This window comes from Symphalangus syndactylus, chromosome 23, assembly GCF_028878055.3.
Source record: "Symphalangus syndactylus isolate Jambi chromosome 23, NHGRI_mSymSyn1-v2.1_pri, whole genome shotgun sequence".
In the NCBI taxonomy this organism is placed as follows: domain Eukaryota; kingdom Metazoa; phylum Chordata; class Mammalia; order Primates; family Hylobatidae; genus Symphalangus; species Symphalangus syndactylus.
This window is the reverse complement of record NC_072445.2, coordinates 67525435-67539242: the sequence shown is the minus strand read 5'-3', so window position 1 is coordinate 67539242 and position 13808 is coordinate 67525435. Positions and strand designations below refer to the sequence as shown.

Sequence of the window (13808 nt, the reverse complement as noted above, 5' to 3'; positions counted from 1 at the left end):
AGGTTGCAGTGAGCCAAGATCATGCCATTATACTCCAGGCTGGACAACAAGAGTGAAACTCTGTCTCGGCAGGGGGTGGGAGGGGGGTAGGCTCTTTCTACTTTTTAAAACATTTTGCAATAGCCGTGCTGTGAGGTCTCTCAGCAGAGTTGGCGGCACAGGTTCTGGTGGAAGCATGGCATAAATGATCCACTGAATTCCCCCCCCTTGCCAGACACTCAGACACTGATACATTTCCTGGGCCCCCAGTAGGTCCCTGTTCCCCCTTCCTCCTGCTGCTGCCTGGACAGGACCCCAGGGCCAGGTTCTCCGTGACTCTAGGGCACCTCGGGGTTGGGTACAACAGCCACCTCGGCTGTGAACCACGAAGCTGATGTGTCCAGAGCCAGAGACAGAACTGATGCTGGTTAATCCCACACCAGCCTGGAGCCGGGGACTCATCTTTGATTTCCGAGAAGCCGGCATCCCCCGGGGTGTCTCCCATGACCCACCTTATCACCGTCGGGGTGATCTCCGCACAGAAGAACACGCTGAGGCTCCCCACCGCATGGGAGGCGAACATGCCCACGATGGAAAACGCGATGGAAAATTTGTCCTTGACACTGTCACTCATCCCTGGGGGAAGGTCAGAAGAAGGTGGTGAGGGAAGAGAGGAAGGCAGGCCAGGGTGGGAGGGAGGCCTGGGGCTGCACAGCACAGCTCCTCCCCAGTGTCCAGCGTGCGGCATGGATGAGTATGCAGTTCCCTCTGGGGACCAAGCAGCACCTCAAGGACTAGAAGCCCACAGCCCCTGCAGTGGGTTTTGTGGGGCTTCTATGAGTCCCTGTGTGTCAAGCATGCTGGAGCTCATGGTGGCCTCTTGGAATTCCTCAGCCGGGAGCCATGCCTGGTGGGAGGGCAGGCTGGTGTGTCCCTGGTGCCACAGCAACATCCCTCTGCCCTGGCCTACGTTTGCTCCAGTCAGGTCTCATGTGCCCAACGTTGTAGGGACAGGGTAGCTGAGTCAGGGTTGATTTAAGGAAACAAAAACTCAAGCCACAGAATTTATGGGCCCAGAAGGCAAGTGTTCAACCCATCAAAGCCCTTGTAAATGGCACCGGAGACCGACCTCGCACCAGGACAATGTGTGGCACAGTGCACGGGCATGCTGTCAGGACCACACAGCTGGGGCTCAGCTCAGCTCCCCCAAGGCTGCATAGAGGGCAAGCGCTCCCCAGGGACACGGGCGAGGGCTGTGGCAGGCCAGGCGGGTGTAGCAGCAGCTTTGAGGTGCAGGGTGGCACTCTGCTGTCCCCATGGCTGGAGGGCAGCAAGCTTACATGAGTCAAAGGGGGACAGCGGCTTCCCCTGGCAGCACAGACAGCCGGGCCCCAGCACTCCCGGGCTTTCTCCCCCCAACCCAGACGCTGTCCATAAGACAAAGCATGTTGGCGCCGGGCCAGGGCCTGTGCTGAGCCTGGTGCCAGGGGAAGGGGCGGGGGCATGCGTGCCAAGCAGCACACAAACGGAAGCACCAGTCGCTCCTTCTAGAGGCAAGAGGGAGAATACAAATGTATCCATATAGTGTCCAACCTACGGCCAACTTCAGCTGCAGTTCTTGGAGGGCAAGGGGGAGAAAGAGGAAATGGAAACCACAGGTCCGTGAGTCTTCGAGAAAACACCCATTTAGATGTAACACAAGACGAGGAAGCACAGCCCCGCGCTTGGGACTCACCTGAGTCTGGGTGCTGGCTGTACTTTCCAATCACTGGGCCCGCGGACGTGATCGCACCCACACGGACAAGGGCCAAGCAAGAGAGGAGAGGAGAGAGCACATTAGGTGTGGAGTTAGCCTAGCGTGTTCCCGTGCGACTTGGTTCAAGCAAACTCCCTTCCGTGTCTGGGATGGCGCTGGCTGCCGGGGCAGTGGAATTCATACTGCACTAAACAGATCTTTTTGTTAGGAAGACAGGAGTGAGACCCTGCTGGCCTCAGAGCCTGAGGAGAAAATGGAATCTTCACAGTGAGACCCTAGCAGGTACAAAAGGTGAGCTTCCTTGCATATAAAGTCACCCACAGGTCACTGCGGCCTGCACTCAAGCAGCATCAAGTGCTGTGGGGCGCCCCTGCCAGCCCCAGCTGTGCTCCTCACGGCTGCTTGGTGTTCGCTTGAGGCTCCTGTGCATTCCTGCTCAGGGCCAAAGGGGCATCGCAACACCCGGGGGCTGAGGCACCCTGCCGCTTCCGTCCCAACTGTGTGAGCAGGGCAGAGACTCCCTGGAAGGGCAGCTGGGGAACGGGGACGGAGGGAGACAGGCGCCACATGTGCATTCCATTAGCTAAGCCTAACGGCAGTCTCGCAGCAAGGTATAGTTTGCATAGGAACTGTCCAAGTTAGAAAGCTGCTCCTGACTTCGAAGTGAGCCATCTCTAATCCAGGCTGCACGACAAGGCTGCTCTCATCTGGGTGTGGTGGACAGCCCTGGCGTCTAGTTCTGAGAGCCGGGGTTCCTTTTCCTTGTAAAGGCAGGGGAGCTCTGTGGGGTCGATGTTCCCACAGTGTCCCGAGCCTGTCCGAGGAGGACCGTGCCAGGGTGGGAGAAGAGGCTTATCAGTCCTGCCTATTCATGTCGCGCCCTGGGCCGGCCACGGAGGTGCTGTGGTGGTTTGTCCATACACGGGAGTGGGTATTTGTTGGTGAGGAGCTATACAGAGCTTGCTAGAAGGGCCAGACGGACTCTCTAGCTTTGTCTTATTTTTTTTTTGAGACGGAGTCTTGCTCTGTCACCCAGGCTGGAGTGCAGTGGCATGATCTCAGCTTATTGCAACCTCTGCCTCCCAAGTTCAAGCGATTCTTCTGCTTCAGCCTCCCAAGTAGCTGGGACTACAGGCGTGCACCACCAAGCCCAGCTAGTTATTTTTTGTATATTTAGTAGAGATGGGGTTTCACTATATTGGTCAGGCTGGTTTGAACTCCTGACCTCATGATCCGACCGCCTCAGCCTCCCAAAGTGCTGGGATTACAGGCGTGAGCCGCCGCATCTGGCCAGATTATTTTTAACTTTTACTGAGAAATTCTTTGGTCCAAAGAGAAGCTGATGAACTCGGGAACATCTGCTGAAAAGCAGGGCTCTAATGCAAGGGTGACAAAACAGATTTATTTCCCCCTTAATGTCACTCGAAAGGAACAATCCTTTGTTCTTCTTTGTCATGTGATGAGTCACACAGAAGCAGTCTATCTATTAGCGAAGACCCAGCCACCAGGACTCGGAAGGAATCATGGTGCAGCCTGGGATGGGGCAGGGGGAGGAGGGAAGGCCCAGTGCCCTCTAAGGCGGGCTCCACAGATGCTCTCAACTGAAGCTCTGTCCTCCCCAGAGCAGCGTCTTCCAGCAGTAGATTTTAGAGTGGCCAATGGAGTCTTACACAGCCCTTCAAATGCCCTTGGGGATCTGCCAGCTCCCCTCCCTGCACCCGGCCCACCTCCCTGGCCCACTCACAGTTGAGGAGACCGAGCTGCAGGAGCGAGGCCAGGGCGGTGAGGATCATGAAGAGCAGCAGCCCTCCCCTGCGCCCGAGGAACCGGACCACCACGCACATGGCCAGGCAGGACACCAGCGCGATGCTGGCCGTGGTATAGTAGTCAGCGTAGAAGTTCTCCAGGAGCGGCACCTTCACCTCATGGCCCATCATGCTCCTGGCAAAGCAGTGGTGGATCCCGTACCCCGTCAGCCTGTGGAGACATACCGAGCGGCGGTGGGTGGGCTGCCCCCACGCCAGGGGCTGTGCCATCTCCTGGGAGCTCGTGCTGTCAGGTGACCAGGAGATGAAGAAGCAACTCAATGTGTCATAGAAAAGCCCATCATGACCAAACCACGAGCAGATTACAGAGCAAATGCAAGAGGAGACGCTGGAGAAATATGGAATGCTACTTCTGATGGAGGTCCAGGCTCATGCTCCTCTACCGCGGCTTTAGTAGACAGGTGTGGGCACAAGAGCAGTGAGTCCTTCTGTTAAAACACGCTTTCATGGGAATCCTCCAAGACAAAGCGCTTTGCAGGTACTGACTCATTTAACCCAGGGCCATACTCCAACAGCCACTGCACACCCACTTCACAGGGGCAGGGGGGCAGAGCAGCTCGCACGAGGCTCTTGGTGGGTAAGGGGCAACTCAGAGACGCAGCTTCTCTGGGTCTGTGCTTCTATGGGCACTTAGGGTTCTGGAAGGGTGAGATCTACCCACACCAACCTCAACTCCACCCACGCAGCCTGGAGGAGCCAGGCAGAAGCCAGGCCAATGGAAGACATATATATGGTCCTCAGGAAACTCTGTCTTGATTTTGTGTGTGTGTGTGTGTGTGTGTGTGTGTGTGTGTGTAGAGCCATGCTCTGTTACCCAAGCTGGAGTGCAGTGGCAAAATCTCAGCTCACTGCAACATGCCCTTCCCTGGTTCAAGTGATTCTCCTGCTTCAGCCTCCCAAGTAGCTGCGTTTACAGGCACCCACCACCATGCCCAGCTAATTTTTGTATTTTTTGGTAGAGACAGGGTTTCACCATGTTGGACAGGCTCGTCTCGAACTCCTGACCTCAAGTGATCTGCCCACCTTGGCTTCCCAAAGTGCTGGGATTACAGGTGTGAGCCACCATGCCGGCCTTCGTTTTGATTCTTAATTTATCCCTGTTTCCCCTCCACTGCCGTGGGTCAAGCTTCTTTACTGCCCCACACGAGTGTATCAACCTGCTGGAAAAATGTGTCTGCCCTGAAAACAGGAACAAAGGTATGGCTGTGCCCTCCCAGGGAGGCTGCTGATGGCCATCCATGGGGTGCTTCAGGGTTCTCAGGAACCTTTGGGGTGTGCCTGTGTGATGCACCTGTGGTGCCTCACGGGACCCTTGTTATATCTGCTCTGGGCATCCATCCCAGAGCCACAAACTGCCCCTTCTCTCTCCCAACCACCCTTTCATGCTTCAGGGAAATCTAAGTCCTTCTCATCTAACCTTGAGAATGCACCAAGGTCAGCTGTAACAGACCCCATCCCTGCCCCATAGGGAGAGGCCACCCTTTGCCACGTGAATGCCTTTCCTCTTGGGAAATATGCAGAGGACCCAGCCCCCGTGCAATGGCTTTATAATCCGGCAACTGATTTGGTTCAGTTAGCCTCCAGAGTTCCCCTTCTGGCCTGCTGAGATAGCAGGGCAATCTTCTACCTTCTTGCTCTGGTAGAAATGGAGTCTTCCCTGACCACAACAGGTCATCTGAAGATAACAGAGCCAGAGAGCTTGGTTCCCTGTCTCCACAAAAAGAATCATTAAAATGGAAACTCACCATCTTGTCTATGTCAAATTTCATGTTTTTTCCAACATAAAATTTGGAGAAGCCGTTCAGCTCCTAATAGTGCCACCAGCTCACCCAGCATCTGCCTGAACCAGGCAGCAGCAAGGTAGCCAAGGCTGGGGCCCTGGGCTTGGCCTGGCGTGCCTGTGGCCGGTCCCTGCCCTCGGTCTCTCCTGAGCTCTAGGATGAGGCTCTACTGTTGTTTTCGCAGTAGAGTCTCTTGTACCCCTCACAAACCAATTTCAACCCAGAACCCCAAAATGGAGAACTGATGTAATAGAGCTGCTTTGACAGAAAAAGCCGTGGGGGATGCTTGGCCCCTCACCCTCACCCTGGGCCTCCATCTTTACCTGGTGGCAGCTCGAGACCTTCCACAAATAAGTGCAACACCCCAGGTGACCTCTAACCCAAATGAGTCAAATCCCTCCCCTCCGCCACCTTGGTGACCTCTGACCCTGAACAAGGGACCGCCTTGCACAGTCAGGGACACTGAGATCAAGACAGGGGTGATCTAGGTACACACCAAGTCCAGGGACTGGGCTGCGAAGAACCTGCGTGAGTGATGCCCCCAGCCCCTGCAGGACCCAGCAGGCGCGGTGACCTGGGCCAGTGAGGGCCCTGGGAGGAGATCTGGGCTCGCTGGCCTGGCTCAGGCCCACCTGCCTCCACCCATGGCTGTCCTGGGGCCTCTGGCCAGGCTGGCTGCAGGTTCAAGAAGGGTGGGGCCAGCTACAGGCAGGGGCCACAGCCACCTTGCAGCCAAGGCCTCATGGGTCTCAAATCCCGTCCTGAGACAGGGCCCAGAATTTCCAGCCTTGTAGCATCCCCCACTGTGCCCCTGAGGAGGTGCGTTCATGTGCATCTTGGTTCCCTGGACCTCACGGGCACGTGCTGGGGAGGCCCTGCTCACAGGTTTACATGCCTGGGCTGGGGGCACCGGATGCTTGAGGCTTCTGGGAGGGGGAGGTCAATACCTTCTAGCCCGTGTCACTCCACACGCACCCTTAGGATTCTGAGTTCCGCAGGGTGGGGAGCAGGGCCCTGGGCTTCACTGCCTCCCCGCTTCTTCCCTGGCCCCCTCCCACCCAGCTGGCACTTGTCCTCTGACTCACGAGTTCACACACAGGACCACAATGTTCTTCCACAGGTTCCGTGTCCCCACCACCTTCACGATGCAGACCTTCCTGGGCCTCCGGGAAAGCTCCTTCTCCAACTCTGCAAATAAACAGACGCTGTGAGCCCTGGGCAGGCCCACGGAGGACGGGGCAGCAGCTGCAGCCACAGCCCTGGTTCCCCAGTTCGGGCACCACAGAAGGGAGAGAAAGGCTTTTTTTTTTTTTTTGGCCAGTGGATAGGGTCTGGGTTTCCAGGATAGAAAGGCACTCATAAGACCCCAGCTTTGCAGTTCAGGTTTCCCTCGGGTGCCTGAGAGGGCACCAAGGTGCACCGTCAGCAGAAGTTTCCATCACAAACCCTTTTTTTGGAACCAGGCAGAGTACACACAAACAGTGTCGACTCAGTTCACTTTTGTCTGAGTACAGAGCTCAGCGATGATATTCCAGGTTACTGAGGCACTCATTAGGACCTGGGCAAATCTAAACACGCAGTTCTTTTCCATACACTCTGCATCCGGCTCGGCGACTGGGAAGGCCACATGCAGATATGCTCCTCAGCCTTGTGGGGTGGAACTTACCATGGCTGTAGCTACTTCTGCTGAAACTGCCCTTAGGACGTATGAATCTTTGAAAGACAAATACGTAAGTGAATACATCTGCGTGTATGCGTGTACACGCATACATGCACGCATTCATATGCATATATATATGTGTGCATGTTTTACTTCACAGAAGTCCTTGGGAGCTGGACAATGTTTTGGCTCCAAGGGATGTGAGCAACTATAAAGTCATGAGACTGAGTTTCTTGTGCGGCTCCAGCAGCTCTGAAAGCCCCTCTGAAGGGAGTCCACCAGCACACAGTGTTACATTCACCAGGCCAAGGGGTCTGCGGAGGTGCTGGTGTTGATTTGGCAATTTACAGGGAAGATTCAGAATGGGTGTGGGGCGGCGCTGGCCTCCAGGAGCTGTCTGCGTGCACGTCTGGGAGCAGGAATGCCACTCTCAGCCTTCTGTTGCCTCTCTGCCTTCCTAGCCTGGCATGTCTTCATGGAATAATCCCCTACAGGGGAGCTAAAAAACAAAAGGGAGACTTCCTGAAGCGGAGGGGAACCAGGACTCTTGAAGACTGTCAAGGTCACGAGAAACAAAGACTGAGCAGCTGTCAGACCAGGAGACGGGGGGGAGGATGAGACGCAGTCCTGGGTAGCATCCCGGGGTGGGAGGAGTCGTCACGGAAAGCCCGATGATGAGAAGCACCAAATAAAGGTTTGGGTTTGGTGAAGAGTAATATTCCAATGTCACTCTCTTAGTGTTGACAATAGTATCATGACAGTATCAGACATTCGCAATCGGGGAAGTCGAGTGCTGGGAGGCGCCGCGTTGCCTCTGGAGAGACCCTCCTGCTCCCTCAGGCTGCGTCTCCAGGACCCCAGCCCTGTGCTTCGGAGGGCCACTCTGAACCCTGGATGGCTCAAGTTCAACCCTTCCACCTCCTTCCTGCCATCCAGCGGCAGGAGGGTCACAAAGCTCTTTCATCATAGTTTGAAGAAAAAATGTGTTGCTAAACCATAGGGATTTAGGAACTTTTTATTCAAACATTGTTTTTGAACTCAGTGTCACCAGCCAGGGCACAGAAGGGAGAAGGAGAAACCTTTCACTTGTCTGAGGGATCTCATGTCTCCTGAGTTTCCAGAACTTTCTCCCTTCCCATACTTGGGTGCAAAGATTGAGGTGTGTGTGCAAGCCCACAGGGCCGGCATTTCAGCTGCGGGTCCACGGACCCTCTCAGCTCCCAAGGTCCATTTTTCCTCAGCAAAAATGGGCTACTTTGACTATAGGCACAGTTTCTCTATGGTTAAAAAAGTAACGAATTTTGTAAAGAGCTTGAAAATATCATGGTTAACAGAAAACCTTGGATCCGATGATCTGAATATATTTCCTATTATAGAACTCATCAGAAACCAACTGTAATAGCTATGTTTTCTCACCATGGAAGACTTCCGAGAAGAAAATTTAAATGTCCATTAGCAAGTCCATATGAGTTTAAAGTTTTAAAAAATATATACCCCAAACTGAACTCCTGATATGTTATTGTTTATGAAGTATGATGTTAAAGAAGCAACAACAACTGCATTATGACCTGAGCTTTTTAAATAAAATTAAACCTAGAACCCAGTCTAAAAAATTGACTGTAGTCTGCAGAGGTAACTGAATTCTTCTAAGTGGAATTAGATTAACCTTTCCAGGGCTATTGATAGGTTTTCAGGAAGCACAGGAAGCGCTTCCCATGCCTGGCAGAGTCACTGTCCAATGACTTTGTGCTTATCTTACTACCAGTTACTCATATCACCAGCCTGTCAACAACAGCATGAAGCTTCCGCAGCATTATGTCTGTTCTGGGCCCTGAATCCTCCAGTGCTTCCAGAGGCCGTGCTGAGTTCTCCCATCCAGCCCTCAAGGCAGCGCTCTCTGTTACAGGACACTTCAGATGGCTCTAACACCCTCAGTGGTAGCTGAATCCAAGAGGCCTTTTTGTCTGTCCAGGTATCAGATGGACATCTAGGGACTTCTCTAAACTCCTCACACATGGAAATGAATGGGCAACAGGGAGCCCAGCCAGGTTGTGGGACACTGGCATCCAGGATTTGGTGCCGCGAGCACCCGGCTCTCATGCTCTCCTCGAGACAGAGGAGGAGGAGGACACATCAGCCTGCTTGACTTAGAGCCATCAGAAAATTTTCCAACCAAAACCCATGTGGAGCCGACTGAATTTTGATGAGCCAGGTATGACCAACGCCATCCTGCAGCCCCTGTGCCTCCGCATTTTCACGGATCTCTGTGTGGTCGCGGCTGAGGTCTGGGTGCTGTGAGAGGCCCGATGAGCCCGGGCAGGAACCCAACTTCTGCACTTCTGGCTGGCTCCTTGGAAAAGCTACACTGTCCTTGCTCTGAGCCCAGCTGCTCGTCTGTGAAGTAGGATGAAGCGCTGCCTTGAGGGCCGGATGGGAGAACTCGGCGTGGCCTCTGGGAGCACTCGGGGAGCACGTGTCCTCCCACCCCGTGCTCAGTGAACTCAACATCTTCCAGCTTCTCTTTACCAACAGAGAGAGGGAAAGGAGGCCCTGACGACCCTGCTGACCCGCTGGGAGGAGGGCATGGCCTCTCCACATTTGGCCATCTGGTGTGAGAGGTAAACCAGGCCTCCAAGGACAGCAGAGGAGGCAGTGGCCGCTCGCCCAAGACCAGGCTCAGGAGAAGCAGGGAAAACACACGCGGAGGAGAATTGGAATTGGCTTGCGTGGGGCTGTGAGAGAAACCGGCTTTGTCGTCATCCTAGTGGACGATGCTAGTGCGTTAGGGTGAAATTGGAAAAACATCAGTTATAGAGATGGAAAGCAAGAAAAGAAAAAGGAGGAGGACAAGGAGCAGGAGGAGGAGAAAAAGAGTGAAAGGGAAGAACGGATGCTGCCATCTCTGCCATAAGAGTCATTAAAAACGTACGCTAAACGCTCCAAGGAGGCAGCCCTGAGCCCCACACCCGTGTTGGGAAGTAGAAAAAGCACCTGCTGCCTCTTCCACACAGCCCCTCTTCCCTCCGGGACGGATTTAGAATGGGGCCACTAGGCCACTTGAATAAATGTGCTTTGAAAGCAAGTGGAAGATAAGCATCCATAGGAATCTTATCACGAAGTAACCTCAGCACAATCTTCAATGTCTAGCCAAGCCTTCAACAACTGACCGGGCACTGCCGACCTCTGTCGTCTCTGTCCTCGTCTGCCCAGACACGGGCTCCACCTAACCCGAGCCCTTTGAGTGAGCCGTGGAGGTCACCTGCGGAGCGAGGACCCGGTGCAGCCTGTCTGGGGTCAGATCTTGCTTTCATCACTTAAAGGTGGTGTGACTTGGGCAAGGTACCTAGCGTGGAATGTGGAGGGGACCTGACACATCCACCCTCTCGTCATCTCGGGATCTGAACAGGTTGTTAAGGCAGAGTGAGGCAGGCCAGGACAAAACCCAAGCTCTGTCATTGCTAAGGGTAGCAGGGTTCCCACATGGGGCTAAGATGGGGATGCTGGGATCACACAGACTCAGCCATGCATCCTGGCAACGCTGGGCAGGTTGGCTTCTCTGGGGTAAGGTGTGGGGCTGCCCAGAGAGGACTGATGCTGAGGACGGAGGATGCCTGCACCCTGCACATGGCTCCCCACAAGGAAGAAGACAGGAGTGCATTTGCCATCCTTCCCCTGGGGCTAGCCTGACACTGAGAGGGATCATGGAGTTACTGCTTCCCAGTGCTCAGCCTCTTTGGGCCTGTTCTGTTCCTGTAAAGTAGGGAGAATGGCTCCTCTCCCTCATGAGGCTCAGATGCAGATGAGATGCACATGAAGCGCTTCCTCCCATGCCTGGCAGAGTCACTGTCCAGTGACTTTGCTTATCTTACTACCAGTTGAGCATTCTGTATCCGGAAGTCTGAAGCCTGAAATGCTCTAAAATTGAGAATCTTTTGAGCACCCACATGATTCTCAAAGGAAATGCTCAATGGAGCATTCAGATTTGGGATTTTTGGATTGGGAAAGCTCAACCAGTAAGTATCATACAAATATCCCCAAATCCCAAAACATCCAATCCCCGAAACACTTCTGGTCCCGAGCATTCTGGATAAGGGGTGCTCGGCCTGCGGAACTGAAGGCACAGTGCTGTGTGTGGCACTCATCCCGGGTCTCATTTTTGCATTAGGCTGCTGGCCACACGGCCACATTGGGAACCAGCGGGCCTTCTACTCCTGCTATAAATGCTCGAAATCTCAGGAACTAATGACACAGGGGTGCTCTCAGCACTTGGGCACGTTATGTGATATGAGGGTTGCAGGACTGACATTGAGAGAATGACGCTCAGGAACGCACCCACATATCTAAAGTAACTCAGCTGCACCGGCCACTGAGAACATCACACTTGCTAGGAGATAAACCAAGGACAGCTTTAAAAGAGAAAAGGGAGTAAGAAATTTGGGAACATCAGGTTTTCCCCTGGCATAAGTCCAAGGTTAGGATGTACTGATGGGGCAGTGAGCAGCCCTGCTGGACCCCTACACATACCTCCAGCCAGGCCCGAGACGCTCACCTCCCAGCGGCGATGCAACCACAATCCTAACCCTTCCTTACTACAGGAGTCCTGGGTTCGTTTAGCCCATAAATATTCATGGCATGCCTGCTACGCGTCAGGCCTTCAGCTGGGCTGCTGCTGGGGGCACAGAAGTGTCTGGCTCTACAGACAGGGGCCCTGCCTTGCCTGGCCTCGCCGCTCTGCAGGGGTGACAGGCAGTAATAAGGAACCCTGCAATTACTTGTCATAGCTGGGATGAGGGGAAGCGGGGAGAAGTGCTGAAGCTGTAACAGTGAATAACTGGAGGGCTGACTTGGTCTCTGAGGAGCTGAGAGGACAGGGAGTGTGCACGGGGAGGGACCTGTGGAGAGGAAGACAGTGGTGTGTCCTGGGAGCCAAACGAAGGCCAGGGTGTGAGGTGGCGGGGGGGGCAGAGATCAGAGAGGGCCTCCGCAGTGGCCTGGAGGACCTCGGGTCTACTCAAAAGGCACTGGAGAGGCTTGAAGCCGGTGGTGATGTGATCAGATCATGTGTGACCTGGTGGCAGGGAGGATGGGACAAAGCTGGGAGCCCAGCCAGCCGGCCAGGGTGCGAGAGGGTGACAGACATGAGGCTGGGAGCAGGTGTTGGCTGTGGGATTAGATGGGGTGATGGGAGGAAGATTCCATGCAGAAAACTGAGCCTGGGCAGAGGAAGCTGGAAGTGGGAGATGTAGCAACTGAAAAACATGCTGCCTTCCCCCAGCACTCAGCAGCCCCGCCAATCGTGCTGCCATCAACACATCTGACAGCCGGGGGCGGCAGAGAGCAGAGGCCGCTGGGAAGGGCTGCAGGGCAGAGCGACCGCCTGAGGATGGCTCCCCAAGGAGGTGAAGCCTCTCTCCTCTTTGTTAAGTCACACGTCACCAACTGCCTCTCACCCAGCCTCCTGCCTGGGACTCTGGAAAGGAAATAAGCACCAGCAAAACTCATAAGCAAAGAAATAAATTTTTAAAAAGGATCTAATACCACTTTCCAAATATAGGAAGGAAATGAATCAGTGTAATTAGGGCTGAGAAAACAAGCTATTCCCAGACAATATTTTAACGTGAAAGAAGCGGAGTGTGATGACTTAATTAGGGAAATGCCACAAACAGATTGTACCGTAAGCCTAAGAGCATTCACCTGCTAACGAGTGGGGTCTGGGGAAATCTGGGAAAGCCATCTGGACCGTCCAAAATGAACAAGCACGGCCCCACTGGAGAAACCTGGATTGAGTACTCACTACTCAACGCAGGGAAGTTTGTATCTATCCAGAGCTCTCCCTCATCTTAGAGCAGCATGGCAAAGCCACCCCTGCTGGACAAGTCCTCGCTCAACTTCTTAGCAGCTGCGTGACCTCTGGAAGCTGCTTAGCCTCTCTGTGCTCCCGTTTCCTCGTCGGCAAATGGGGCTAATTATAGTGCCTCTCTCATAGGCTGTCATGGAGAAATAATACAAATGAAGCGCTTGGGACTAAATATTAAATATGAATTAATATTTGCAAATCACTTAGAAAAGTAGCTGACATGTAAGTGCCATGTGAGTGTCATCTTGTTTCTTGTCACTGTCCCTGGATAAAAAGGGACCACAGATGCACCAGCACTCAGCACCCTTCATGTCAACCAGACCTGGTTCACGTCCTTCTTCTGTCCAGTGAAGCAAAAGCTTCAGGCGTCCCTGGGTAGGCCCCACCCCGCCCAGCACGTGGTCCAGCCTGGGTGTCCTGACTCTCAGGTCCCTGCACAAGTTGAGGCAAAGGATGACATCCTGGCTGAGCTATGGCAGCACCAAGGAGCTTCTAGTGACCTAGTATCCCCAATCTTCTGAACTGGGAGTCTAACGAGAGGCCTGTCTGGGTACGAAGGGCTTCTCTGATTTGGGGTTCCCGCGCATCCCTTCCCATCGTAAATGGATACCTGCAGGGCACATTCTCCCATCTCACTCAGGCCCCTGCACCTGTGCCCTTGGAGCAAAGCTTCCACAGCCACTCTGATTGTAGTCCCTCCCCGCCACCCTCCATCCCGTGGCCCTGCTGTTTCATCCCTCCTGACGTATGTATGCACGTGTAACTTCCCTGTCTGTGTGCCCCACCTGCCTGCAAGTTACGTGAGAGCAAGGCTTTGCCTGTGTCTTCTCTGCTCTAGAATAGCGCCTGAAACACAGCAGGCATTTAGTAAACACTTGTTGGTTTAATGAATGAATCATCATCACAAGCATTTCTGGCCATGGGGGAAAATGAGCATATTCTGTCTTGG

General features: G+C 54.0%; 2 protein-coding genes across 11 annotated transcripts in view; one reads left to right on the top strand and one right to left on the bottom strand.

The window, feature by feature from the left end:
* Positions 1-13808, bottom strand: part of SLC22A23 (solute carrier family 22 member 23) — a 188897-nt gene that overhangs the window by 15931 nt on the left and 159158 nt on the right. For 3 of the 8 annotated variants that reach the window (XM_055264618.2, XM_055264616.2, XM_055264619.2), the window contains 5 exons: positions 6428-6530; positions 3480-3712; positions 1715-1747; positions 1573-1596; positions 492-615 (listed from right to left, as the gene is read on the bottom strand). In XM_055264618.2, the coding sequence (XP_055120593.1) occupies positions 492-615; positions 1573-1596; positions 1715-1747; positions 3480-3712; positions 6428-6530 (517 nt within the window). Of the gene's footprint in view, position 1; positions 616-1572; positions 1597-1714; positions 1748-3479; positions 3713-6427; positions 6531-13808 lie in introns of those variants that run through there. The other 5 variants (XM_055264617.2, XM_055264621.2, XM_055264615.2 and 2 more) reach the window with 3 other exon arrangements.
* PSMG4 (proteasome assembly chaperone 4) overlaps positions 1-13808 on the top strand; it is a 46773-nt gene that overhangs the window by 26218 nt on the left and 6747 nt on the right. The window lies entirely within an intron of this gene.